A 25711-nucleotide genomic window follows, 5' to 3' on the forward strand; every position below is an offset into this window, starting at 1 on the left:
ACCACTCCTAGGTATTTTCCCAAAAGAAATGAAAGCATGTGCCCACACAAAGACTTATATGCAAATGTTCATAGCAGTTTTATTTTTAATAGCCCCAAAGTGGAAACAACCTGTCCATCAACAGGTTTATGGATAAACCAATTGTAGTATAGCCGTACAATGGAATACTACTCAGCAATAAAAAAGAATGAACCATTGATATCTGCAACAACATGGAGAGATCTCAGAATAATTACACTGCATGAAAAAAGACAGACCAAAAAAAAAAAGACTACATACTGTATGGTTCCATCTATAAAATTCTAGAAAATACAAACTAATCTATAGTGTCAGAAAGCAGATCAGTGGTGGCCTGTGGTTAGGGTGGAGTGGGGAGGGGAGAAAGGGAGGGGTCACAGTGGTGCACAGGGAAACTTCAAAAGGGGTGGGTATGTTTACTATCTTGCTTGTGATGATGGTTTCACAGGTGTACACATACATTGAAACTCATCAAATTATGTGCAGTTTGTTGTATGTCAATTATACCTTAAGAAAGTGGTACTTAAAAATGGCTTGATCTTGGAAAGAGATGGAAGAAACTTAAATACATAACACTAAGTGAAAGAAGCCAATCTGAAAAGGTTACATACTATATTATTCCAACTATATGACATTCTGGAAAAGGCAAAACTATGGAGACCATGAAAAGATCAGTGGTTGCCAAAGGTTGGTGGGAAGAGAAGGATCAACAGGCAGAGCACAGAGGATTTTTAAGGCAGTGAAATTATTCTTTCTGACTGAGTATCCACTATAATGGTGGACACATTTGTCCAAACCCATTGAAGTTACAACACCAAGAGTGATGTGTAATATAACCTACGGACTTTGGGTGGTTATGACGTGCCAATGTAGATTCATCAGTGGTGATAAATGTTCCGCTCTGGTGAGGGATGTTGATGGTGAGGGTGGGTTGTGCATGTGTGGGACAGAGTGTACAGGAGAAATCGCTGTACTGGCTGCTCAACTTTGCTGCGAACCTAAAACTGCTCTAAAAAGTAACGTTTAGTTTTTAAAAACTGGCTTGAACCATTGAATATGTTTTGTCTCTCATATCAGGGCTCTGGGGGCAGAGGGGGTCAAGGGTCTGTTCAGGTGCTACAGACACTACTGAGGACACAGATGCTTCCCATCCTTGGGCTGTGTCTCCCCTCCTCGTGTTACGAAAATGGATGCAGCTTTTCAAGAAGTCACATGCAGGCACAGCCATGTGTAGCAAAGATGAACTTATTTCTTCTTTTAGACGTCTTTTTTTAAGAGAGAGGAAAACTCTCCTGTGAGCTCTTCAGAGACTTTCCCTCAGGTCCCATTGGCCAAGGCTGAGTCGCATATCCATGGTCTGACTGTAAGGGAGTCTGGGAAGCGGAAGGGGGAGGGTTTCCCCGTGGGCATCCACCAGCACTCCTCTGGCACTTACAAGGCTGTGTGGCTCCTTCCTCCCGCTTTCTCCACCTGCTGCGCTCAGCCTCATTCTGTTCTCTCTGGCGCTCCCTTACCCCACTCTCTACCCCAGAGGGTTCAGTGGTGCTCACTGGGGTTCCCATAGGCCTTTCTATATAACTTCATTGTCCTTCTGTCTAGACTGCCTTATGCGTGCATATGTCTTAACGGCCAGACGTGAGCTTCTAGAACCACCCCTCTTTCATTAGGAGAGTCCCGGGACCTAGCCCAGTTATGCTTGAAAAAGTGAACTTGAATAGGAAGAAAAAGCTGATGGAGCTAGAAAAGGTCCCGGAGAGGACACAAGGCAAAGGTGGGAGGTGGGAGGCGAGGAGCCGAGTCAGTACAGAAGCGGGTACTAAACACTGGAAGGCTTCAGTACTGAAGCAGCAGAAATGATCAAGACCTAGCATGATAAAGGACATCACTTAGATGAGCTCAGAAAAAATAGACCTGGGAATCTCACTCTGAAATTGAAAGGAGAGAATTTTAAAACAGAGATGGCACAGCTGGCCTCATGGGACAGAATTCTCTGTTCATTCAACATGTGGAACTTATTACCTCTAATAGGTCGTTCAGGAAAGACTACAACAATTTTTAAGTGGTTAAAAGCTACTAAATGGACAAAGTGACTACACTTGTTAATGCCAGGCCCTGCAGCCTCGCAAAACACCCTCTCCCGATCTCAGTTCTCCAGAGGTATCTTTGGGCTGGATGAGTCACGTGGGTCTGAAGTGAGCCTCAGGTTATCCATGCTTCATGACTCCTCAGATCGAAAATCACCTCTGTGGGGCAGAGATTCCTGACAGCAGGAGAAAGAACAGGAGATGCTCCTGACCCCAGGATTGTACAGTCATTTCAGTAGCGACTGACTGTTCCTTGCCGGCCATCCCAGGCAGAATTCTAGAGACGCCCTGGAAGTTCGGGCCCCAGTCTTAGTGGGCTGGTGGCCAGCAGGCCCTAGCATTGGAATCAGGATGGTTCCTGCATATCAGGACCACTGCTGTTCTGAAGCCATTTATCTGAGGAGTACAGACGCTCTCTAAAGAGTCCAGCCCACTAATTGCAGACTCAGAGTCTTTAAGGAACATTTGAGCTGAATCAGGTTGAGATTCTCTGCTGAGCATAGCTCTTCTATTCTCTAAGTTCACTGGAAGCACCGGAAAGACATCTTGCAGCAATCGTTTAATCTCATTCACCTGCATCCCAGCCCCCCAACCTCAAGCTGCACCCAGTTTTAGGAGTCTCTAAGGTCTAAACCCAATTGGCCCTTTTCTCCCACTCCCAGCTTGGGCATTGCCAGGCGGCTCTCCAAACCATGCTCCCTGGCTCCCCGTGATGGGCCCTGGGGCCTGGGGTCTCCCCCTCCTCCCACTGCTTCTTCCAGCAGTTGCTCCCAGATTTGCTCTCCTCAACCCAGCAACCTCTGTCTCCTTCCCTTCTCTTTGAGCAGACGGTCCCCTCTTCTCTTTCCCCAAGAGGGCTGAGACCATCCTCACCAGCTTTCTTCCTTTTCTCCTCCTCTGATCTCCTTTGTGAGCTAGATATGTTAAGTTTTCTCTGTCCTTCCAAAAACCAAAATCACTGCCTCTCTAAGACTTGCCTTCCCCTCTCCGTTTCCATCCTCAACACAGCTACACAGTGACCTTTGGCTTGCGCCTCCCCTCCTCACCTGTGGTTCCTGCCCCCACCCCTCTACTGAAATGGCTCTTGCCAGAGCACCAGTGACCTCCTGGTCACCAAAGTCTAGGGCCATTTCCAGGACTTTGTTCTTTTTCCTGCCCTCACGGTCACTAGCCTGCTTCCGACTCTCCTTCCCTGACTCTTCCCTGTCCTGGACCCCCAGCATTTCTTCCGGATGACCCGATCAGCCATCTGCACTGCAGTCTGGACCTTCTTGTTTGAATGAGAACATCTTGCTTCAGGGGCTCTCGCTACCTTCTGGACTAAGTCAGCCCCCTGACATGATGGGCTGTCACGGATGTGGCCCCGGCAGGCTTGCCTGCATCATTTGGGACCGCTTGTCCCTAGCCCCTTACACTTCAGTCACATCCAGACTCTTGTAGCCCTCTCATTGGTTTCCATGAGTTTGCAGGTGCTGTTTCCTCTGTCTGGAATACCTCTCTTCCCGCCACCACTCGCCTCTCCACCTCAGTGGAGGAAGCCGTGCTCCTGCTGCTTTTCCTGAATGTGTTCTATGCACTTAAACTCGGCAGCAGCCTCAGCCCTTTGGGTGCCAGGAAGGTACCGTGTAGCCCAGCACGCCACAAACAGACATCCTCGGTCTCCTGCTTCCACACTGGCTCCCTCTGAACATCCATTCCATCTCAGAGTGTCAACTTGCAGCTCAGTTCGGCAGAAATGCGTGGATGCTGCCCTGCAAGCACACGTTTGGCTAATTCTCAGCTCTCCGCCTTTATGCCTCACGTCCTCTCCTAAGGCCAGACCCATGTCCCTGCCTGTTCGCAGGACGGGAAGTTCTGATCAGCACTGATTCCTCTCCTCTCTCTCCCCCCAGCTACCAAATTCTGTCCCTTCATCCTTCACAGCCTAAACAGACAGACAAGCAAAACAAACAAAGCCCTATGCTTTGTCTTTCCTTTCTAGTACTCAATCTGGTTGTGATGGTTCATTTTCTGTGTCAATTTGGCTAGGCCACAGAACCCATTTGGTCAAACATGAATCTAGACGTTACTCTGAAGATGTGTTTAAGATGAGATGAACATTTAAGTCAGCAGGCTTTGAGGAAAGCAGATTATCCTCTCAAATGTGGGTGGGCCCTGTCCAATCAGTTGAAGGCCTTAAGAGAAAAAAGACTGAGGTCCTCTGAAGAAGAGGGAATTCGGCCTGCAATCCACCTTTGGACTCCAGCTGCAACATGAACTCTTCCCTGGGTCTCCAGCTGCCGGCCCACCCTGCAGATTTTAGACGAGCTGCCTCTACAATCAATCATGTGAATCAATTCCTTAAAATAAACCTCTCTCTCTCCACACACACACCCTATTGCTTCTGTTTTGCTGGAGAACCCTGACTAATACACTGTTCTACCTCCTAACTCAGCTCCCTGTTCCTGTGTTCACTCCCCTCCAGCCCACTCCAGTGATGCTCGCTGATTTTTTTGTAATGTTAATTTGCTCACAAAATTTGCTGGATCCCTACTGTTTATCAGTGGATGGCTGTGTTTCCCAAATATCAGATGTTTGTGTATCTTCACCATGTTTGACATGGGTTTTCAGTGTCTCGTCTATACAGTTACGTGTTTTAGATTTTTCTTTACACTGACCCTTCTCAGGGATGTTTGCATTTTGGCAGGAACGTGTGAATTTTTTTTCAACTTTTTATTTTTATTGGAGTATAGTTGATTAACAATATTGTGTTAGTTTCAGGTGTACAACAAAGTGATTCAGTTATACATATACATGTACCTATTCTTTTTCAAATTCTTTTCCCAATTAGGTTGTTACAGACTATTGAGCAGAGTTCCCTGTGCTATAGAGTAGGTCCTTGTTTGTTATCCATTTTAAATATAGCAGTGTGTACATATCAATCCCAAACTCCCTAACTAGCCCTCCCCCCTCCCCTCCCCCCTGGTAACCTTAAGTTCGTTCTCTAAGTCTGTGAGTCTGATTCTGTTTTGTAAATAAGTTCATTTGCGTCATTTTTTCTAGAATTCTGCATATAAGCAATATATTATGATATTTCTCTTTTGCCGTCTGACTTACTTCACTCAGTATGGCAATCTCTGGGTCCATCCATGTTGCTGCAAATGGCATTATTCCATTCTTTTTAATGGCTGTATAGTATTCCATTGTAGATATGTAACACATCTTCTTTATCCATTCATCTGTTGATGGACATTTAAGTTGTTTCCATGGTTGTCTATTGTAAATAGGGCTGCGATGAGTATTGGGGTGCAAGTATCCTTTCGGGCCATGTTTTTCTCCAGATTTATCCAGGAGTCGGATTGCAGAATCATATGGCAACTCTATTTTTAGTTTCTTAAGGAACCTCCATACTATTCTCCATAGTGGCTGCACCAATTTACAGGAATGTGTGAATGTTTAAGATAAAAGCTCTTGCAGTCCCAATCAAAAAGTGAAGAGCAGTTTTGTGGAAGGGTTTTGAGCTTTCCTAATTCCCTGCCACCACGCAAGCTGGTCCTCTTGACTTGAAGCTAAATTTCTAAGATGGAAAGTCCCAGCAAGATTGAGACGTGTGGGACTTCCCTGGTGGTGCAGTGGTTAAGACGGCACGCTCCCAATGCAGGGGGCCTGGGTTTGATCCCTGGCTGGGGAACTAAGTTCCCGCATGCCGCAACTAAGAGCCTGCATACTGCAACTAAAGATTCCACATGCCGCAATAAAGATCCCCCATGCCACAACTAAGACCCAGCACAGCCAAATAAATAAATACATATTACAAAAAAAAAAAAAAAAAAGATTGAGACGCATGACACAGATTACTACACCTCTCCTGAGTCATCAAGACAGAGGTGGCTCCTTCATGCAATTTGTCTCTTCAGCTGAGGTTGGGAGTGGAGATGGTGAATGTTTGGTCCCACCTGTGGGGGTAGGGATGGGGGTGGGGAGTATGAATGAAGGAAGAAGAGGAAGAGGGCAAGAGACCACCCAAGTTTTCGTAACTTACTCTCTGACGTTTGAAAATACCCTATTTCATTATTTTCTAGGATTGATTTCTGCAACATCTATTCCGACAAAAATATTAGAAAGAAATATGTAGTTTCTTTGCATCTGGTATCCCCTTTGTCAATATTAAACGACTTAGTCACTTCTCTGGGGAATTAAAGAGGTTGATTCATGGCTATGTGACCCTCTTGTCACTTCTGGTTCCTTTTTCCGTGTTCTATATCAAGACTCAGAGCCCTAGGAAAGGGCATTTTTGCACTCAGAGAAGAACCTGAGAAGAGCCTGTAAGTAAACTTTCAGAATAATCTTGATTTTGAAATTGCTTTTTTTTTTATAAGAAAAAATTAAGTATTAGTAAATTGGAATAAACAGTTGAGACCAGAGGAAACTTTAAACCTCTGCCTCTATCCCCGACAGTTTACCTCTGTACAGATATACCAGAAAGTCTTTGTTAACCTTGGCCTGAGGGATCTGAATCCCTCATCTCAGGGAGGACTGCAGCTTGAGCATCTTCTTAACAGAACAGCTGTGTGGACTTGGGCCATCCCTGGCTTTTGAAGAATTGATCTGTTAGCCAAGCCTCGGGTCGGGGAGAGGAGCAGGGCTGGCTCGGAAAGGCTGCCAGGCCTCACAGACAGTGCCATGCCGGACTGAATTTTTCTGTAGACACTCCTCTGTTTACCCAGTAGCTCTCATTAATCTTTCCTTTCTTGTGTGAAGGTTGCTTTCAGAGAGGAAGGCGTTCGCTGGCTTTCCCAAGGCAAGAACGATGAAAACAAAATTATGAGGAATTCATTTCACCTCTTGGCACTGCTCGAGCTATTTCGGCAGGCTCAGAGAACACTGCGGTCCCGACCAATTTATAAGTTTGCAAGAGCTTTAAAAAAAGAAAGAAAGAAAAAGAGAAAAGGACAAGAAACGCTCCGTCCTCCTTTTGTCCCCCTTACCGGTGCTGGGCTTCTGCAAAACGCCAGCACCCAGAGTGGGCTCGGCCACTCTCCTTTGCCTTTATTTCCGAGACTGTGGGCTGGCAGGACCCAAGGGAGCTGTGGTCCCCAGAGGTGAAGTGACCTATCCAAGGTCACATGCAGGCCGGACCACAGGTCTCCTGTCTCCCTGCCCCGTGGTCTTTTTCTATCCCACTCTGCCCTTTCTCCAAATCCCCTTTAAAATGAGATTCCCATCAAGTCCTGAGGTCAATGAGAGGCTGATGTGTTAGACTAGGTTCCCACAGGGGATTAGCAGAGCGGGTCGGAGAAGCAGAGAAAGAGAACATCGGCAGTGGGGTTTATTTTCCCCCAGGCTGTCTGCAGACTGTATCTGGGCTTGTTGAGCATAAGCCACTGGCTTCTGCATGGGGAGCCGGGTCAGAAGGAGCAGGTCTCACTTACTGGGAATCTCAGGCTGTCAGACAAGGTGAGGGCTCCCCACTTGGGGAAGGAGGGAAGCAATAGGACCGCGTTGAGTTCCTTGTCCTCTGGGTCCTTCCCCAAAGAAGGCTGCATTGGTTTCTCCTGCACTTGCAAAAGCAATGATCCTGTGGGTTTCTGTTTGCCAGCGCCAGAGCGACACTGGTGACGTGCTTTTTCAATATCCCCCCAATCTTGAAGGCGCCCAGGCTGGGCCACTTTGGAGGCTCTAGTTATTATTGTCACAGCTGCTGACTGGGCCTTGTATCTGAAGCAAAGGATGCGTTCTTTGCACCTCGAGAGTTCATCTGCGCTCAAAGGAATCACAGGACAACACAGGAATGTTCATCGCCCTGACTCCCCAACAAAGTGGGCGAACAGGGCTCTGGGGCTGCGGCTGGGGGCTGGGAGCCTGTGTCCTCCGTGCCAGGGCTTTTGCTGCTGCCACTGACGTTTAATACCCCCCGGGGAAAACAATCCAATCCACTGCCTATGCACCTCACAGCCGGCGTTTTGCTGGCGTGCGCAGGTTGATGGAGAAGTCTGGCCGCTTCTGTTTCCCATGGCAGCAGCTCAGCTCTGCGTGAAAGCAGATTAAGTGTGGGCTCAGGCTGGATACACAGACCGCACAGTTCTGCGTGGCTCCGCGCTTGGACCAGGAGCTTCTCATCACTGCCCCTGTTCCGTAACTCGTTCCCTCCCACCCAGCCACACAAAAACTCCTTTCATCCCGTGAAAGAGAGATGGGTCCTTGGTGATATTCTCCTGTGAACTGCAGCTGTGGTTTCCTGGCCCCGGGTTGTGGCGCAAACTGGAGTTTAGGGATAAAGGCAGAAAAGTGGTAATTATTCTTGGAATATTGCCATTGGTAAAAGCAAAAAAGCAGGTACACGGTCCTGGGGAGACACTGATGTTGAGATAAACATTACTGATAATGGAGGCACCGTAAAGAGAAACTGCAGGTTAAAGGGATCAGGTTAGCCTTTTAGCTGCTGCTGGAAGAAGCAATGGAGAGAGAGGGAAGGGCTCAATCCAGGAGAGCAAGAGAAGGGAATAAAATAGAGCTAGAGATCTTTGGGGAAAAAATATTCCCAAGGCATAGAGAAAAACCTTTATGCATGAGACTGGAATCTGGCCTACAGCATGATTTTAAAAGGTACCAGGGAATAAAAAGAGGGTAAAGTAATTCAGATGACTGGAGAAGGAGAAGGGGAGGAGGAAGGCCGGGCAGAGAGAAGAGGAGGAAGTCACGTGAGGATTTTCCCAAACACCAAGGGTTGCAAACTGACAACCAGTAGCCAAAATCAGTGTCAGACTATTCAAAAATAATTTGAGCCAAACTTTTTTTTTTTTTTTTTTAATCAGGAGATGCTATCCAAAGAAAATTAGATTTCTGGCTTCTCTTAAAAAAAAAAAAATCAGAAAATCTGGTAACACTGGGTCTGTGTACAGCCTCGAAGAAAATCTGCTGGGCTGGACTCCTGCAACTTCAGCTGGGACATGGGCTCCCAGCCCCCCAGGACCCACTGCCCACACCCCTGACCCCCAGGAAGTCTCTGTATCTCTTGATTTTCTTCACTCTTTTCGGTGCCTGTCTGACCCCTGCAGGCGTGTAAAGGCTCAGTGCTACCCACACTGCCCTAATTTACCAGCAAAGGGAAAACCCCGACCCTAACCCCCAGCTCAGCAGAGAAGGTGGGGACCAACACTGAATGCTGCTCTCATCCCCTGACGCTGGGAGAGACGGTTCAGTTGAGAACGAATGCCTTGCAGCCTAGACCTCAGACCAGGATGGGCCTGACACCCGATGGAGATCTGTAGTCAGCTCTGGAGGGTTCAGTTAGGCTGTGCTGACAGAGGAGGTGGAGGACACCCCATGCAGATGACAACGCAAGGAGAGTTTATACCTACAGTGTTGAATGGCATTTCAGGATTCGCCCATAATTGGGATTCTGGGAATATATTTCAACCAAAATTAGAAGCAACTCTTTGAGGATCATGTTAAAGAGAGTCTGAGAAACTTGCCTATCCTGAACCCTCAGTGCCACGTAAACATGGGTTAGAATCCTGGCTCTTCTACTTACTCGCTGTGTGACTTTGGACAAGTTATTAAACCTCTCTGAGCCTCAGTTTCCTCATCTAAAATGTATCTATATAATCATACAGAGCTACTGTGAAAATTAGGAATAATGTATTTTGGATGCCATAACAGTGGCCAGACGCTTGGTAACAACTTGGTAACTATTATCTATTATTATTACTATTTTGCTTGTCCACTTTTCTAATTATGTATTTTGTGATGCCTAAAGGCAAATTTGGTATGTGGGAAATTTTAACTCGGTTGCTTAGGAACTCTGGTAGGAATTTTAAAACAGGTTTCCTGAAGAGTCAGAAATGAGATGTTGATGTGATGGGAAACGTGTCACATTGTGGTAGAAAACTGGGGTCTCCCTCCCACTGCTGCCTCTAGTCTAGGACAGCCTCGGCCAGCCCAGTCGCCTCCTTGGATTTTCGTTTCCTCATCTGCGGAAACCAGCCGGCCAGGTGTTGCTCATCTAGAGCTGTGCCGTTCAGTAGATAGAAACCAGTCACGTGTGACTATTTAAATTTAAATGAATTAAAACTAAATAAAGTTAAAAATTCAACTCCTCAGTTGCACCAGCCCTCCGTGCTCAACTGTCACATCAGGCTAGTGCTGACCATGTTAGACAGCACAGATACAGAACGTTTCCATCACCGCTGAAAGTGCTATCAGACAGTCCTGAATTCTAGAGATTGCTACACAGTGCCTGGTCGTCAGATGACCAGCATCAGTACCGCCTGGGACTTGTTAGGAAAGCAAACTCTCAGGTGCCAGTCTAGACCTTTGAAATCAAAATCTGCATTTTGACAAGACTCCCCCAGTGATAACATCCTCAAGTTTAAGAAGCTCTCACCTATAATATTTCTTCCAGCTCTAAAAGTAAAATTTAAGAATCTGGGTATCTGCCTGAAAAAGTCTTTGAGAAAGGAATAAATAACGAGCTTGTCCAAATCCTGATTCCCTGATTTTTCTAAAAGGAAAGAACTGGGGCCGTCTGGAGAAAGAAAGACCAGCAGAATGACTGCACCTCTGCAGGAGCGAGAGGATAGAAATCAACAGACATCTAAAGGCAACGTGTCAAACATTAGTGCTGGGAAGGCGGTGCAATCCAGCTCCTGCCTCTGAGCCTCTCATCGTTGGGACATTGAAGCCTTGCCTTAAGAGCCTCAGAGGAGGGATGTTCTCAATTTGCTGTGGCAGGAAAGAAACAAGAAGAAACGGGTTGCATTTCCTAGGCACCTTATCTCCAGGCCATCTTAACGTGCTTGCCAAAGCTTCCCTCCTTAAACCTCACCAGGAAGGAGCTCAGGCAGGTCTTTTATTCAAGTAGGGAAAATGAGGAACAGAGATTGGTGAAGAAATCAAGGCCACATTCAACAGTGAGAGGAAGGGCAGACTGGAACACCAGCCCTGAGCTTGTGGTCCAAACGCGCCTCTGTGGCTTGAGCTATAAAATAGGAGAGAAGGCATTTGGTCCTCTTGCTGCAGAAAGTTTTGATGTCTTTTGGTGACATGCTGTTTTCAGCACAAAAACAAAGGGGAATAATATTAGATCTGTTGCTTGTGAAGAAAACATGTGCCTCTTACAAGACAAAACTGCAGTAATATATCTTATTTAATTGTTATTAGATTGTATTGCCGAAGGCTAAAATTTTAACGTATCCATAAATCTGTTTCTCACTTGCAGAGAAATCTCTTTATAAAGAACACACTGTACAAGGATGAAGGCAAGAGGAGGGAAAAATGAATCTAAAATCTGCATTATTAATTTTTTAGACAGCAAGCAACATGGTACCTCATAAAGGATATTAGAAAAAAATGAAACAGCTGGGATTTTTGATTTGCTGTAGAGAAAAATCTGCTGATTTGAGAAACATTCTTACAGGGTAAACTATTTTGATGCAAAAAAATGAGCAGATAGAAATGGATTTGTGATATACAAATCAGCTCTTAAACAGTCACTGACAGAAAGTGTGATGTGTTTCCAGCAGATACAGTAAGCTGAGCATCCTGTCACATAACCCAGAGCCGTGGAATCTGGGCGTGGCTCAGGGGACAGGGAGACCTGCTCTGAATTCTGCTGTGCCACCTACTCTCCGTGTGATCGCTGACACATTTCAGCAAGCACTCTAAGCCTCGGCGTCCACTGTGTGAAAAGCAACCTCCAGAGGCTTTAGGGAGGATGCAGAGAGATGCTATATATAAAGTGCTCCTAGGACATAATAGACAATTATTATCTATTAGTGTACCAATTACTCAGATAACGGTTTGGGGCCAAATCCAAAGCCATACCGAAGAAAGCAAATGGGGACACACCTAGGAGGAGAGGCAGCACCTCCCAATTTGCTGTGGTGCTGGGCGTCCTGCCCACTGTCCCCCTGCTCACGGCTGACTGATCAAGTCCTCCGACCCAGGCAATGAAGCAGGGCTGACTCGCACCGGCAAGGCTGGGGACAGTTCAGGAGCACAGGGGCTATCAGTGATTTCTGGGGCTCACAGAGGCATAGGAGTGGGTTTGGTGCGCAGGAGTACTGCCAACCTCCAAATCAACCTCCAGTTCTGAAAGGCAGCAAGCTTGCAGGAGAAAAGAACTCTGTTCTTTTGCTGGTCCCCACTCTAATGTCCATTTCTTCCAATTTCCTTTCCTCCGGATGGAGTAAGACCGCCTTCTTAGGGAGGATCTCGAATCTTCTGTAAGGCCAGTCCCACATGGTAATGACCTTTCTTCAACACAATGTCTCCCTGTATCTCTTCTCTGCACTGAACTTTACCATTCAGATTATGTGCAGGAGCTGCAAGCCCTCTATATTATTGCTGAAGATACTTCCACAGGTTTGTTCCTAACCTGCCTATTTCCCCATCTCATTTCTGTCCTACATTGACCCCATTCCACCCGAACCCAAAAAGAGAGCCATTTCTTCCCTTCAGGTTGCTCAGTTCATGCCCTCCCACCAGTGACTGGATACCTTTCTCACATTACCAGTGTAATTCACTGGCTCAAACAGTATTAAGCTACTCCATAAATCCAGCCCCAAAATATTTGACGTGAGAAGGGATTTATTTGAGAGTGTTTAAAAACTGATCAATGTCTTCGTTAAAATTCCATACATAGGCTATAATGCTCATTAGATACTTTCATGTCAATTAAGATAGCTCAAATTTATTTTGTATCATCCCAAATGAACCCAAGGCTCTCTGAGTGCATCACACACCTAAATCTGCATGACTGACAGGGCAGTAGCAGCCCCATAGCACCTTCACTTTTGTTATGCCAGATCTGGGAAAAAAGAAAAGATGATTAACTCGGTGACAAAATATTCTCATTTTCCTTGTAAGATTCTCAGGAGAGAACTGCACTCAGAGGGTAGGAGCAAGGGAGGGAAGGCAGAATGGTTACAGAGCTGAATACAATGGCCTCAGTCCAATGCCACGTTTAAGTTTGGATGCCTTTGGTTTGCTTTCTTGTCTGTAAACTTAGAGCACAAGAAAATAGATGACTGTCAGAAAGTGATCTTATATAATGCAGTTTGTTGAAATTTCAGCCTGTCCATCAACCTAAGGTTTGTTTCAATTAATAAGACCCATGGCACAGGATTGCTGCTTTCATCAGTTAACAATCGCTGTGCAAAAAAGCAGCACAGATTTCAGGGGCTCAAAGTAAATAAGCATTTCTTATTGCTCAAGTATCTGTGATCAGCTGGTGGCTGGGGCCTGGCTGGCCTAGGATGCCCCATTTCACGTATCTGGCAGTTGACTGGCTATTGGCTGAGTTGATGGAATAGACTGGTCATGTTTCTCTTGTCATTCAGCAGCCCAACCTGGTATGACATGATGAATGACCCCACCCCCCGAGCCCCTACCAAAGATGTCCATGTCCTAATGCCCAGAACCTATGACTATGTCACCTTTCATGGTAAAAGGAACTCTACATATGTGCTTGAGTTAAGGACCTTGAGATGGAGAGATTATCCTGGATTACTTGGGTGGCCCCAGTATAGTCACAGGGGTCCTTTGAAGAGGGAGGCAGGAAGATCAGAGTCATGAGAGAAGAATATAAGGATGGAAGCAGAGGTCAGAAAGAAAAGAAGATGCAACATTGCTCTCTTTGAGATGGAGGAGAGTCCACAAGCCAAGGAATATAGGTGGCCTTTAGAAGCTGGAAAAGGCAAGCAAATGGATTTTCCCCTAGAACCTCCAGCCCTCTGCAACCCTCTGGACCAGTTTTAGACTTCTGACCTCTAGAACTGTGAGAGAATAAATATGTGTTTCTATAAGCCACTAAGTCTGTGGAAATTTGCTACAGCAGCAATAGAAGCTAATACACCTGGACTTGTCAACAAGTTAGTAGTAGGGTTCCAAGAGAGGCAGGAGGGAATCATAGACTCAGGATAGGCATACTATTACTTCTGCCACATTCCATTGGCCGATGATGTCACAAGGCCATCCCAAATTCAAGGACTGGAGAAATAAACCCCACCATGTGATTCTATTTCTCTCACTTCTTGATGGGAGAAGCTGTAATGTCACTTTGCAAGGAGGTGTAGAAACTGAGCAGGACCCTGCGGGGCCTCCCCAGGGACAGACCCCGTGTCCCCCACCTCTTGTTTGTAGAAAAGCTTTAGCCTCGTAGGCCTCCCCCCAAGTCCAAAGAGCAAATTTAATGAGAAAAGTGAGAAAATGCAGAAACAAAGGAAAAGAGTCAAGTAAGACAAAATAATAAGAGTTTAGCCATAACACAAAGTCAAGGACTTTTAGTGCCTCCTCAAGGCTGTAGATAATAACCTGAACCATATCCCTGAGGTGTTTTGCAGACATTAAAACCCCCCACCAGGTGGAAGAAGTTAACTGCATGTGACAATAAGCATGTAGACCCCAGAGGGGTTGGAACCAGAGGTTGATGATGTTAATTCCCGAAACATCACACTGTTACCTCACCACCCACCATCAGAAGGATGTACCAAGCTGATCAGGCACCTGCAACCCTCTCCCTCACCTTGCCTTTAACAACCCTTCCCCGAAAGCCACTGCGGAGTTCAGGTCTCTTTTTTTTAAACCGTGTTTTTTTAATTGAAGTATAGTTAATTTACAGTGTTGTGTTAGCTTCAGGTGCACAGCAAAGTGACTCAGTTATGCATAAACATTTGTATATATATTCTTTTTCAGATTCTTTTCCATTATAGGTTATTACAAGACACTGAATATAGTTCCCTGTGCTGTAGAGTAGGTCCTTGTTGTTTACCTATTTTATACATAGCAGTTAATCCCAAAGTTTTAATTTAGCTCCCCCGCACCTCCCCATCTCGTTATCCCCTCTGGTAACCATAAGTTTGTTTTCTATGTCTGTGAATCTACTTCTGTTTTGTAAATAAACTCATTTATATTGAGTTCGGGTCTTTTGAACGCAAGCTGCCCGTTCTCCTTGCTTGGCCACACTGGGCACCACCTTGCAATAAACTCTGCACTTCCCTTCAGCACAATCCAGTGTCAGTGGATTGGCGGTGAGCGGGCCCAAGTTTGGTTTAGTAATAGTGTAGAGACTGAGAAGGGTAAGAAATTACGGCCATTTTTTGCAATCAATCTATCATCGTGCCCTTTACAAAGTGACAGAGGACATTTAAACGTAACATCTGACCCTGTTTCTCTTTCATTTCCAGGGACACAGGGAGCATGGGTGTCTGGGCCTCAGGCACCAATATCTTCCTCAGTCTTTGGAGGACGTATGTGTCTCCAAGGAGCCTTGGATGGATGGACTTCACCCAACATTTGGGCACTTGCTGTTTTGTTGCTTTCATTTCCGTGGGCCTCCTCTCTGGGGCCTTCTCCTGGCTTCTGTCCTCATTCGTAGTCTTCACCACCTCCTGGATGGTCACGTGTGCTCTGCTGTGCTGCTCCAAGCACGCACGGTGTTTCATTCTGCTCTTCTTCCTCTCGTGTGGCCTGCGTGAAGGCAGGAACGCTTTGATCACCGCTGGCACAGGGATAGTAATCTTTGGACACGTGGAAAATATTTTTCACAACTTTAAAGGTCTCCTGGACAGTATGACTTGCAACCTAAGGGCAAAGAGCTTTTCCATCCATTTTCCACTTTTGAAAAAATATATTGAAGCAATTCAGTGGATATACGGCCTTGCCACTCACCTAAGTCTATTTGATGACCTTGTTTCTTGGAACCAAACCCTGGAGGTCTCTCTTTTTAGTCCCAGCCAAGCCCTGGAGGCACAGCTCAATGACACTACAGACAGAGCCCTGCATGTCTTGTACCAGGTAGTGACGGCGACAGAGGTGTTGTCTTCCCTGGGGCGGCAGCTATTTGCCCTCACAGGGCTTCTGCTGGTGCTACTGGGCACTGGCCTCTTCATGAGGCGATTTTGGGGCTCCTGTGGTTGGAAGTTTGAGAACATCTACATCACCAGACAATTTGTTCAGTTTGACGAGAGGGAGAGGCATGCACAGAGGCCCTGCGTCCTCCCGCTGAATAAGCAGGAAAGGAAGAAGTATGTCATCATCCCATCTTTCTGGCTGACTCCTAAAGACAGGAAAAACCTGGGGCTGTTTTTCCTCCCGGTGCTTACCCATCTCTACATCTGGGTGTTGTTTGCAGCCATAGATTATCTGCTGTATTGGCTCATCTTCTCCGTCAGCAAACATTTCCAAAGCTTGCCAGGGCTTGAGGTTCACTTGCAGTTGCACAGAGAGGTAGGTGCTCGCAGGCCCGTCTCACTGTGTATCCCAGCTGTTTGCTGTGTGTTTGCAAAAGCTCGTGAACTTCCCAAGGCAGGGCAGTGGCTTATTCCCCTCTGGATCCTCAGTGCCTGGCACAGAGCCTGGCGTGTAGGAAGAACACCCAAAATGTTGGTTAGATTGAGTTGAAACCCCAATGTTAGAGTATGAGAACACGCTGAACATTTTTGATCACTGTATTAGTTTCCTGTGGCAGCCGTACTGCAACAGAGGAGACCATGGTCTTTGTTCATCCCATCTTTTCTCTTTTCCATTTTTCCCTGTGGAAATTTATGATTATGTAGACATTTCAGAGGATCTGGATACTGTCAGATACTTGTCTTATTTGTTTTTAAACGTAGCGTTCTGCGCTAGGTGGAACGTGCACGTGTGTCTAGTGTGTGCCTCTGTGTGCATGTGCACACGTAGTGTGTGTAGTTGTATGTGTGTACATGTGCACGTGTGTGTGTGTGTGTGTGTGTGTGAATGTCATGCACGCTGGGTGGTGTGCACTAGCCTGGGCTGGTGAACATGCCATCTACTGTTTCCATATGTCTGATTTTCCCTCCTCTTTATCGAGCCACAATAGATTGTGCCTCTGCTGGGGAGGGGAAGAGCAGAAAGGGACCTGGAAACCCTCCTTTGAAAGCCCATTTGCTCCTGCTGCATCCACACTCTCCCTCCCCTTTTCTCCTGGCTCCGCAGGTACTGTCTGGCCCCTGCCCCGCCTAATCCTGGGCTGCTTCTCAGAGTTGATTACTCTGAGCCCTCTGCTTCCTCTGAAGTCTTCAGTTAATTACAAGAACCCCCCGTTGCTCTACATATCTGGAGGAGGGTGGATAATGGAAACAGTGTTTCAAATGAAAGCCAAACAAGATTTTCAGCCAGGCTTGATCCGGGGCAGCGGCTGGTAAAAGGGCTTCTCTCCTCCTCTCCCCCATAGTGCATCCTGCTCCTGTAGTCCCTTTTTTGATCTTCCCCTCTCAGTTCTTCCTCTCCTTCTTTATCTTTTTGCTCCTCTCTCATCTATTTCTCTCTGAGCCAAAACCCATGCCTGTTTTGTGAATTCTCACTGTTTTAGGTAGACGAGTGGAATAAAGCAAGTCTGCCTTCCAAAAAAGGCCCAGAAGCTTTCCAATGACAATGTCCTGGCAAATACATTTTGGGGTGTTGCTGGGTCCTGGGGATGCAAAGTTGTCTAGACCATGATGGCTGCCATCGAGGGGCTCACGTCCTGGCGGGGGAGGCCACCACGTACGCTCACAATGACAGCAGGGTGGTGGGCGCAGAACAGATGCGAGCACGAGACTGCTGTGGGAGCTCGTCTCAAACTCTCTCCTGCCGAGCCTGGGAGGCTGTGCCACGAGCAGCCGGCTTCCATGTAACTGGCAGTGCCCTGCCCTTATCCCACGATGCCCTTGGAGGTTCCTGGTCTCTCCATTGCAGCAGATTTGCAAAGGAGAAGTCAAGCAAGAAAAGAAACATTGGCTCAAGGTTTCTCCCACTTTTATACAATTTTAAATAAAGAAGAAAAGTGGGAAACGACGTGAATAGACCTGGCTGGATGGGTGGACACTGTAAGTAAAAATAGCTACAGTCGCTACTTATTGAGCACCTACTATGTGCCCAGCACTGGTCTGCATTAACTTTTCAGGACTGTCTGATACCAGAGTGAATCTTCCATCCATTACTCCCTACCATCTTGGCAAATTGTCTACTTGAGAGAGGCAAACACATTTTAAAACATTGGGGTACCATTTAGTACATTGCTCGGTATTTTGAGAGTTTGTTACCCTCCACCAAGCCCGTACAAAAGTGTTGACAACCTTTCTGAAGCCCTGACTCCCAGCTGCAAAATCCCCAGTTAGATTCCTAGACTAAATAACTTCTTCCCAGACCGGACACCCGCTGCTTTCTTATTGCAGGATTTCTCATCACTGACTCAATCGATGTGTTTGTTTCTTCAACAGTATTGAAAAGAATGCATGCCTCTGCTCTGGGGACTGAAATCTCTCTATTTAATCGTAGGTGAACTGTCTTTTTAATAAGAGAAAAGGAGAGGCAACACAAATGCTTTCTAGTGCTTAGCCACAGTGCTGGGGAAATTGCAGATCTGACTTGACATCTGTGTAGAAGTCCCAGGTTTTGGGGTTTCCAGATTTTTCACAGGTATTGGGGTAAATCGAAGGTGCGCGGTGTTCTCTGGGTGTGATTGAGTTCTTTTCAGAAGTCATTTTCCTCCTCTGGGCCCCAGGGCTCTAGGGTGTTGGGGTGATAATAACTTACTAAGTACTCCAGTCTGTAACGTTAATGCTCCATCCCCAAGGTGCTTAATTTACACTGGGAGTAGTTTTTTCATGGGCAGGATCTGGTCCATTAATTCCTGTTTTACCAAATGGAAAAACAAATCCACCAAGAGAGTATATGGCTTTCTCAGGTCAGGGAAAAGTAAGAGCTGAATCAGCACACACTTCTCTTGCTGGTGGCTTGGCTGGGTGGCTCAATGTCATCTGCCCTCTGGGTCAGTTTGTTGAGAGCAACTGGCTTATTCTCTTGCCTTCAAGCAGGAAGGAATGCGCCCCTCCTATCATCTAAGAGAGATGCGAAAATGTCCTATTTTGAGACCTCTATAAATAGGATTTTAGAGCCACTTTCAGTAAATATACTCTTCTTTGTATTCTTGCATCAAGAATAATTCCACCCCCCCACCCCCGCCACCTCAAGCTCTAGAAGGATGACTTAGAACATAATTTAATGCCTCCACATCTTTATGACCTTGTGGTCTGCTGACAAGGTGTTTGTTGAGATGGAGAGGCTATGACTGGGTCTTGAGGGGCTCTGCTACAAAAAAAACTTCTCCCCCAGTTAAGCGAAAACCACCTTTCATTAGTCCCACATGCTCTGAAGTGTAGAAATAGGTGTTCCATAAAAATGGGTTATGCGGTCAAAATTAATAGGAGAATCGTTGGCTGAAGTTAAGCGAATTTCTCTGCTTTCTTCTCAGCACCTTCAACAGTCTCATGGCCATCGTGACTCTCTAAAGAAAGGACAGAGCAAACAAACTTATCTGATATCCTTCTCTCAAGGAAATCTATATTTCCACAGTCCCGCTTTGGAAAACTCTGCAGTGGCTACAACTAAAATTCATCCTTTCTCCTTTATTCCAATCATAGCACATAAAAGGAGCAGGGATAGCCCCTTCAGCCAAAGCTCCCTGCATATTTTCAGATAAATGTTACGTGCTACGGGGCAGTATTGAGAAAGACAAGGACAGAGTATGAAAATGGCATGGATCTTGATGATTTTATTCTTTCATTTTAGAAACAAGAAGCTCAAGACATCATCCATGATTCTTCATTTAATATATCTCTGTTTGAACCCAGTTGCCTCCCTAAACCAAAGCTACTTCTGTCTAAGACCTGGATTCCTCTCAGTTTTATTCTTGGGATACTAGTGATGCTAGGACTGTTGTCCTCCATCCTGATGCAACTTAAAATCCTGGTGTCAGCATCCTTCTACCCAAGTGTGCAGAGGGAGCGCATCCGATACCTACATGCAAAGCTACTGAAGAAACGATCAAAGCAGCCAGTGGGAGAAGTAAAAAGGAAACTGAGTCTGTACTTCACAAAGGTAAAGCCAAAATAGGGTTATAACCTGTAATTAGGGAAATTTTGATTTTGAAGGGCAAATGGAATTTCAAAGCACTCTTCAACTTTACATTAGGGCTTATATCCCCAGCAACAGATAGGACACTGTTTTGGGGCGGGTCGGGGGGGTGGGATGGGTGGGCAGTGACGGGGAACGGATGTACATGGCTAAGTCCAGAAGACTCTACAGCAATGACGGTCCAGAGGATTCTACAAGATAGCCTTCAAAACACTGATTTCAATTGAGTATGTTCGGTCATATTGTAGAAAAGCTACTGGGAAGGCCCTAATGGCTGTTAAAGAACAATACCCAGTCAGAGTTACTTTACCGGGATAGATAAATAACAGAAGGGAAGTATCTACTACAGCTTGGTAAACTCCAAAGAATTTGCTCATCCTCCAGCATTAAAAAATATATATGATGAGATATATATATATATGATATGTATATATTTATACATATATATGATAACATAATGACTTCCATACACATATAAAATGAACACTTGTCAAGGATTTTATTCAACGTATTAAAGACGGAACAGTAAGAAACTCCAACCAATTCAAAGAACCGTTTAAATCACACATGTATACAGGCCATCGTGAATACCAAAATGAATTTGCTTAATAGATACAAAACCGGCTTCTTCCACAAGGGAGGATGGGAGGATCAATTGTACTCTGCAGGGTGAAATTCATTTGCATGTTCATAGAAAAGAATCATTTGCATTGTTGCCATCAGCTATCTACAACTTACAGAACTGGAAAATACTTCATAGACAATGAGAGACCAAAATAATACCTAAGGATAAGCTTTACTGGCCGTTTGAAAGTCTTGTGAAAAGTTTGTGTCAGTGGCATTTGAAATGACTCTAATGCTCATTCATCCAGCTTCGTGTCTTTTCAGATTCATTTCTGGCTTCCAGTCCTGAAAATGATTGGGAGGAAACAAATGGACATTGCCAGTGAAGAGAGCCCGTGAGAGGCCCCATGCAGCTCCTCAGCCACGCTGCTCCAGCAATTCTCCTTAAGTCTCCTGATGGTGACCCTTACTCATGCCCAGCAACAGAGAACTGCACTGCACGGTCCTTCAGCGGTTTGAGTTTGCAGCGCCAGGCTACTTTTTTCCATAAGGGCCAAAGGGCTACCAGATAAATTGTTGTGTTGTCTGTCTCACAAACAGGGCACATGATCTGGACTGTATCTCAGTGTAACACGACTAGAACCAGGCCCTTCGAGGAGAGTCTCAGCATAGAGTAATATTCAAAGAAAAAAACTGGAAAAAATCAAAATCTCTACTGCAGGCTCACAAACAAATATCAAGGAGAACATACATGTATGATGCCAGCAAAATATCTTTAAATGCTTCTGTCCCTTCTCTGCCCTTCTTAATATCCTTCATAGCTATTTCCTACCCACAACTGTCTGGCCTCCCCCTGCCCCTTTATTCAAGAACTCTTTCCAAAACCCATCTCCAGCAGCTCCTAATTTCTTCTCACCACCTGCTCTGCTCCTATCCTCTACTTTCCTGGATCTCTTTTGTTCTTCCTCTTCTACCAAGTCCTCTAGCCACATTTATTTAGAGAACACATTTATTAAAATCATATGAGAGGCTTCCTACAATGTGCATCTTGGGCCTCTTTTTCACTATAATCGATGTACACTCTACAGTACAGGGGCCTATTTCCCCTATATTCAAAATACCTAAGAGGGAAAAAATACTGATTCTATTATCTCTAAAGTGCCAGAATGGGAAGAAATGAAGAAACATTAAAATTTTAAAACAATTTTTTAACTTTTCATTTTGAAAATGTTTCAGCCTTACAAAAAAGTTGCCAAATAGTAAGTACAGTGTTCCATTTACCCATCACCCCTCATCCCCGAACATTAACGTCTTACATAACCATAGCACAATTGTCAAAACCAGATAAATACACTGAAAAACGCACAATCTACAAAACTCATTGGATTTTCACCAATTGTCCCACTAATATCCCACTAATGTCCCAAGGGCTAGTCCTTGATCCAATCCAGGCTCATGCATTGCATTTGGCTGTCATGGTTCCTTAGGCTCGTCCAGTCAGGGACAGTTCCTCAGTCTGTCTTTCTTTTTTTTTTCATGACCTTGACATTTCTGAGGAGTGCTGCCAGTTATTTTGTAAAATGTCCTTTGCTTTGCGTTTGTCTGATGCTTCCTTATAAGTAAACCCAGGTAATGGATTTTTGGGCAACAGTACTACAGAAGCACTGACATGCTCTTCTCAATGCATGAGATCAGGGGTATGTGATGTTAATATGTCTCATTACTGGTAAGGTTACCTTTCTTCACTTAGTTAAGATGGGGTCCGCAGATTCTTCCACTGTTGAAGTTACTATTTTCCCTTTGGAATGAATAAGTATATTGTGGGAAATACCTTCAGACTATACAAACATCCGGTTTCTCATCATACATTTACCCTCTAATTTTAGCATCCATGGATGCAAAACTGTGCCAGCCAAACAGTGATTTTCTATTTTAATAATATCTTCTACATTTTAAAATTGAAATTCTACACTCTCCCCAGAATGAACCATTGTTTCAAAGACCAAATTTTGTTTTGGGCACCAGAGTAGGCATTTTACACATACAGTCTCATTTATGGTTCATGACAATCCTGTGAGGTAGGTAGTATTATTTCTATTTTATAGATGGGAAAACTCACCCTCAAAGACCCTGACTTAGCTGGCCTGGGCTGGGGCCTGGGCACTGGCACGTTTAAAGCTCCCGGGTGATTCTAATAGTTGGCCAGCACTGAGAACCATCATTCCAGGAAGTTTTACTGAATTGCAGGTCTTTCAACACAGGTCTTCAGTGGTGAAATTTCTCTAGCAGAAGGAGCCTACATTAGAAATCTGAGTCAGCATTTCCCAAAGTGTGTTCCTCAGACCACTAATCCCTTAGTTGTTCCATAAAAGAGTTCTATGATGTCAATAAATCCACACCATCTGCCTTCCAACCTTGAAGATTCATAATGCATGTTGGCATAATTTTAAAACTTTGAGAAACCCTATAATAAAGAAATCTCATTTAACCTTGTTTCACCCAAAATTTTCTCTAATTATTAAACCATGGAACAATTTTACCTGTAATAACTGTTAACAGCACATAGGACCAGTTCTACAGCCCATACTCTGGTAAATACTGATATAACTGGCATAACTTTCAACCAAAAAAGATCTGAGGGGCTTCCCTGGTGGCGCAGTGGTTGAGAATCTGCCTGCCAATGCGGGGGACGCGGGTTCGAGCCCTGGTCTGGGAGGATCCCACATGCCGCGGAGCAACTGGGCCCGTGAGCCACAACTACTGAGCCTGCGCGTCTGGAGCCTGTGCTCCGCAACAAGAGAGGCCGAGATAGTGAAGAGGCCCGCGCACTGCGATGAAGAGTGACCCCCGCTTGCCACAACTAGAGAAAGCCCTCGTGCAGAAACGAAGACCCAACACAGCCAAAAATAAATAAATAAATAAATTTTAAAAAAAAAAAAAAGATCTGAGAAGGTGAAGATGAATTTTTAGTTTTGGCTTATTTAAATATTCTGATGATTTTATGCTTTACTGTGTTTTCTAAACAAAACAAAACTGTGTTTATTAAAATTATATATTAATAAACTAATACAATATGTGATTTTTTTTTTTTACTCATTTTGCATTTATTCCTCCTACAGAGAAGGGATCTGCTCCACATTAACTAGGCAAAGAATCAACTGCTCAAGTTAGAATGCACCCTCTCACCATACACAAAAATGAACTCTAAATGACTTAAAGACTTAAACATAAGACATGACACCATAAAACTCCTAGAAGAGATCATAGGCAAAACATTCTCTGACATAAATTGTACCAATGTTTTCTTAGGTCAGTCTCCCAAGGCAATAGAAATAAAAACAAAAATAAACAAATGGGACCTAATCAAACTTACAAGCTTTTGCATAGCAAAGGAAACCATAAACAAAACAAAAAGACAACCTACAGAATGGGAGAAAATATTTGCAGATGACAAGGGCTTGATTTACAAACAGCTCATACAACTCAACAACAAAAAAACAAACAACCCAATTGAAAAATGGGCAGAAGACCTAAATAGACATTTCTCCAAAGAAGAAATACGGATGGCCAACAGACACATGAAAAGATGCTCAATATCGTTAATTATTAGAGAAATGCAAATCAAAACTACAATGAGGTACCACCTCACACTGGTCAGAATGGCCATCATTAAAAAGTCTACAGATAACAAATGCTGGAGAGGGTGTGGAGAAAATGGAACTCTCCTACACTGTTGGTGGGAATATAAGTCGGTGCAGCTGCTATGGAAAATAGTATGGAAGTTCCTCAGAAAACTAAAAATAGAATTACCATATGATCCAGCAATGCTACTCCTGGGCATATATCCAGAGAAAACTATAATTCAAAAAGATACATGCATCCCTGTGTTCATAGAAGCACTATTTACAATAGCCAAGACATGGAAACAACCTAAATGTCTATCGACAGATGAATGGATAAAGATGTGGTACATATATACAATGGAATACTACTCAGCCATAAAAAAGAATGAAATAATGCCATTTGCAGCAACATGAATGCAACTAGAGGTTATCATACTAAGTGAAGTAAGTCAGAAAGAGACAGACAAATACCATTTGATATCACTTATATGTGGAATCTAAAATATGACACAAGTGAACCTATCTATGAAACAGAAACAGACTCACGGACGTAGAGAACAGACTGGTGGCTGCCAAGGGAGAGGGAGTTGGGGGAAGGATGGAGTGAGAGGTTGGGGTTAGCAGATGTAAGCTATTATGTATAAAATGGATAAACAACAAGGTCCTATTGTATAGCACAGAGAAGTATATTCAATATCCTATGATGAACCATAATGGAAATGAATATTAAAAAAAGAATGTGTATATGTATGTAAAACTGAAGCACTTTGCTGTGCAGCAGAAATACATTATAAATCAACTATACTTCAATAAAAAGAATTCTTTTTAAATCAACTGCTCAGTTTTAGAGAAAATTGGATCCTTTGGTCTTTCGAAATTCTATTAATTAACTAACTTACTTATTTACCTAAAAATATCACCAATATCTACAGGAAACATTTGAACAGGGCACACAGAAGGTGCTGGTGATGCCCAGACAGCTCGCCTTGGCCCCTGCCTTTGGGATGCTTCCAATCTAGTCAGGAAGACACACAGATGCTTAGACAAAAAATAACAACATGTGGTAGCTTTTGGTAAGTGCCAAGGGCACCGGGCAGGCAGTGCCTTGAGGGAATCATGGCCAGTTTCTCTGCCCTCGTCTATTACGAATGCCCAGTTTACCCCTCTTCTCTATGACAAGGGCACTGGAGGGGTTGGGAAAAGGGTCTTAATTTCCTTGAAACCAAGCTACCTTTCTGAAGTAGCATAATCTCTGTTGTTTCTAATGGACCGTGACTTTGAACAGTTCTCGAGACTTCTAGAGAGTGACCTGCTGTCTTTATCTGTTAGGTATGCTTGCCCTTACTCTGAAGTGCTTGTCCCTATTGGAAGGACAGACTGGCAAAGAGGTGCTGTCACAAAAGGCAATTTTGATCTTGAAAACAAGATTTAGACTTACTCATTAGGGCCAATCTAATGTAGGGCATAAAATGTTTATTTAATTGCAGCTTACCCATGTTAGATTTAAACAAATGGTTAGTTAAA

General features: G+C 44.6%; 2 protein-coding genes across 8 annotated transcripts in view; one reads left to right on the forward strand and one right to left on the reverse strand.

The window, feature by feature from the left end:
• Positions 1–25711, reverse strand: part of LOC309653779 (uncharacterized protein) — an 88452-nt gene that overhangs the window by 9217 nt on the left and 53524 nt on the right. The window lies entirely within an intron of this gene.
• On the forward strand, positions 15029–21078 carry LOC309653781 (dendritic cell-specific transmembrane protein-like). Its single transcript, XM_082478577.1, has 3 exons — positions 15029–16310; positions 19656–19964; positions 20889–21078. Exons 1-3 carry the CDS (start codon positions 15282–15284, stop codon positions 20961–20963), a joined length of 1413 nt encoding a protein of 470 aa, XP_082334703.1. The 5' UTR covers positions 15029–15281; the 3' UTR covers positions 20964–21078.

This window comes from Balaenoptera physalus (genome assembly GCF_965194825.1).
Source record: "Balaenoptera physalus genome assembly, contig: HAP1_SCAFFOLD_1154, whole genome shotgun sequence".
NCBI classification, from domain to species: Eukaryota; Metazoa; Chordata; class Mammalia; order Artiodactyla; family Balaenopteridae; genus Balaenoptera; species Balaenoptera physalus.

Excerpts from the sequence above, each read along its gene's own strand:
- LOC309653781 (XM_082478577.1), top strand. The coding sequence starts at position 15,282 with ATGGGTGTCTGGGCCTCAGGCACCAATATCTTCCTCAGTCTTTGGAGG. Across the intron at positions 16,311-19,655 it reads ACTTGCAGTTGCACAGAGAG|AAACAAGAAGCTCAAGACAT; the intron begins GTAGGTGCTCGC and ends CTTTCATTTTAG. Across the intron at positions 19,965-20,888 it reads TGAGTCTGTACTTCACAAAG|ATTCATTTCTGGCTTCCAGT; the intron begins GTAAAGCCAAAA and ends GTGTCTTTTCAG.